This window comes from Vigna radiata, chromosome 7 (assembly GCF_000741045.1).
Source record: "Vigna radiata var. radiata cultivar VC1973A chromosome 7, Vradiata_ver6, whole genome shotgun sequence".
NCBI lineage: Eukaryota > Viridiplantae > Streptophyta > Magnoliopsida > Fabales > Fabaceae > Vigna > Vigna radiata.
Window position 1 is genome coordinate 26,347,956 of NC_028357.1, and position 2,186 is coordinate 26,350,141.

The following is a 2,186-nucleotide window of genomic DNA, read 5'->3' on the forward strand; positions in this document are numbered from 1 at the left end:
GCAGAACCTGCATATGAAGGAAGTATGTAACTGGAAGTATATGTGTCCAACAAGCTAACATGACTGATGATGCCAGCACCGGATTTTTCTTCCATCGTAAGAAAGGCAACTACAGATATATATAACATTACTCACTGCACCAATAATTTATGCTCTAAAGCATAATACACAGTTTAAATGCAATTGGAAAGAACTTACATTGGCAGAATAACAAGTCCATAATGTTGCGCACAAGACAAAGTTCCAAATCAATGCAGTAGAACCTATCATCAAGTTAATACTTAAGTCCTGTAAAATAGAATAAAACAATAACTCTCCTTTCTCTATGAATCTCATCTTAAAATCGTTTATTATGGAAAGGGATGAATCTATATGGCACCAAAATTGCAGATGAGGCAACAATAAAGACACAATTTCTGAAGGATAATTTCCCAAAGGCCAATGGAAGATATGGTTTGTTTATCTGCAATAAAACATGTAACATACATTACTTCTAAGAATCATTCAACATTTTTGTAAACTATTAAAGGTTACACGCATTATAAAGGGAAAATATAAAGGTACCTTTTAAGTATTCTCACCTTTTTCAAGGATGAAGTATAAAAGTACCGCTCCCTGCAAAAATGAAAAAAAAAAAAGACAAGCACCGCAATCAATGGCCAAAGAAAAACTGCAAGAACGAAAACCGAATAATAAAGATTCAAGAACAGTTTCCAGTTTCAAAACGAAAGCTCGCAAAACGTAACACAACGAAAGTGGACTGACACGTCATCATCCTCATAACAACAACAATGCACTCACTAAGAAGACATTCACATGCTCGGCTCGGTAAACTCACTCGAAATCGGCGTAGAACTTGGCGCGCTTATGGCTCAAATCGCGGCTCTCGACGCTGCCTGCGACGGTGCTGTCCGAGCACGCGGCGGCGCTGCACTCGCCGGTCCACGAGACCAATGCCTCGGCGCGCGGCTGCACTGGCGTCATCGCGAATCGGTCATCGTCGCGGTTGTCGTCAGCGTGGTGGTCAGCGAGAGCAGCAGCTCCAACGCCGGGAACGACGTCGTTTTCGGAAATGTCCTCTTCCTTCATGAAGTTTAGGTTATCTTGTTCCTCTTCAGTGAAGCATAGACANCACCAAAGCTTCATGCACTTGAACTTGGCGATGGCTGGATGTGGATCCTACGCATTTGGAGAGGAAATTTGGGGAAACCCTAAGCGGCTGGAGCGGAAACGATTTGGGAGAGTGAGAAAAATTGAGGGAAGGAGAGAGAAGAGGAAGAGTGGAAGTGAGGAGAGAGAAAGACGATAAAATGGATCTGATCGGATCTTGGGAGCTGCTGCTGCTTTTTTTCTNGGGAGAGAAGAGGGNGTGGAANTGAGGATAAAACGATGAAGAACAAAGTTCGCCGAGGGAGAAGGTTCGCCGAGGGAGAAGAAGGTTCGCCGAGGGAGAATGACGGGTTGACGACAACGAGTGTGAATCAGAGAGGGAGAATGACGGTGACAGATGGTTGNAATGAGAAAATAGGGCTTGAGAGAAGGGGAAAAAGGGCTCGAGAAGGGGGACAAAGTGGCTCGAGGGAGAGTATATTACTTATTTTTTATTTTTTAATTAATTACATACGGATATTACAGAGGGATAATCCGTATATAAAACTTTCCCTAATTACATATGGAAAATCAGTATGTAATGTCATAGTCAACATCCGTACAAAAAATCCGTATGTAACATTGCCATTATATACGGATTTTTATCCGTATATAAAAATCCGTATATAATCACCATTTTTCTTGTAGTGTCACCCCATAAATGAGATGGGACATTACCATCTATCAAAAGTGATCTTGTCACCTCTAATATATGTCTATTTTTCCTCTCAGCCACTCCATTTTGTTGTGGTGAATAAGGACATGTAGTTTGATGCAAGATGCCTTTAGAGTTCATGAACTCTATTAATTCAGTCTTAAAATATTCCCCTCCATTGTCTGATCGAATAACTTTAATATATGTGTTAAATTGTGTAACGATCATATGATGAAAGGAACGAAACACATCACACACTTCACTTTTATGTTTAAGCAAATACACCCAGGTTACCCGAGTACAATCATCAACAAAACTGATAAACCATTTTTTTCCATTATGTGTAGATTGTGGGGCAGGGCCCCAAACATCTGTGTGAATT

The 2,186-nt window shown here is 40.8% G+C and overlaps 1 protein-coding gene across 1 annotated transcript; it reads right to left on the reverse strand.

Moving 5' to 3' along the window:
* Positions 1 to 380: 380 nt before the first annotated feature.
* On the reverse strand, positions 381 to 1,649 carry LOC106766239. Its single transcript, XM_022784483.1, has 2 exons — positions 839 to 1,649; positions 381 to 615 (listed from the first exon to the last, which is right to left on the reverse strand). Exons 1-2 carry the CDS (start codon positions 1,144 to 1,146, stop codon positions 540 to 542), a joined length of 384 nt encoding a protein of 127 aa, XP_022640204.1. The 5' UTR covers positions 1,147 to 1,649; the 3' UTR covers positions 381 to 539.
* Between the last annotated feature and the right edge of the window lie 537 nt (positions 1,650 to 2,186).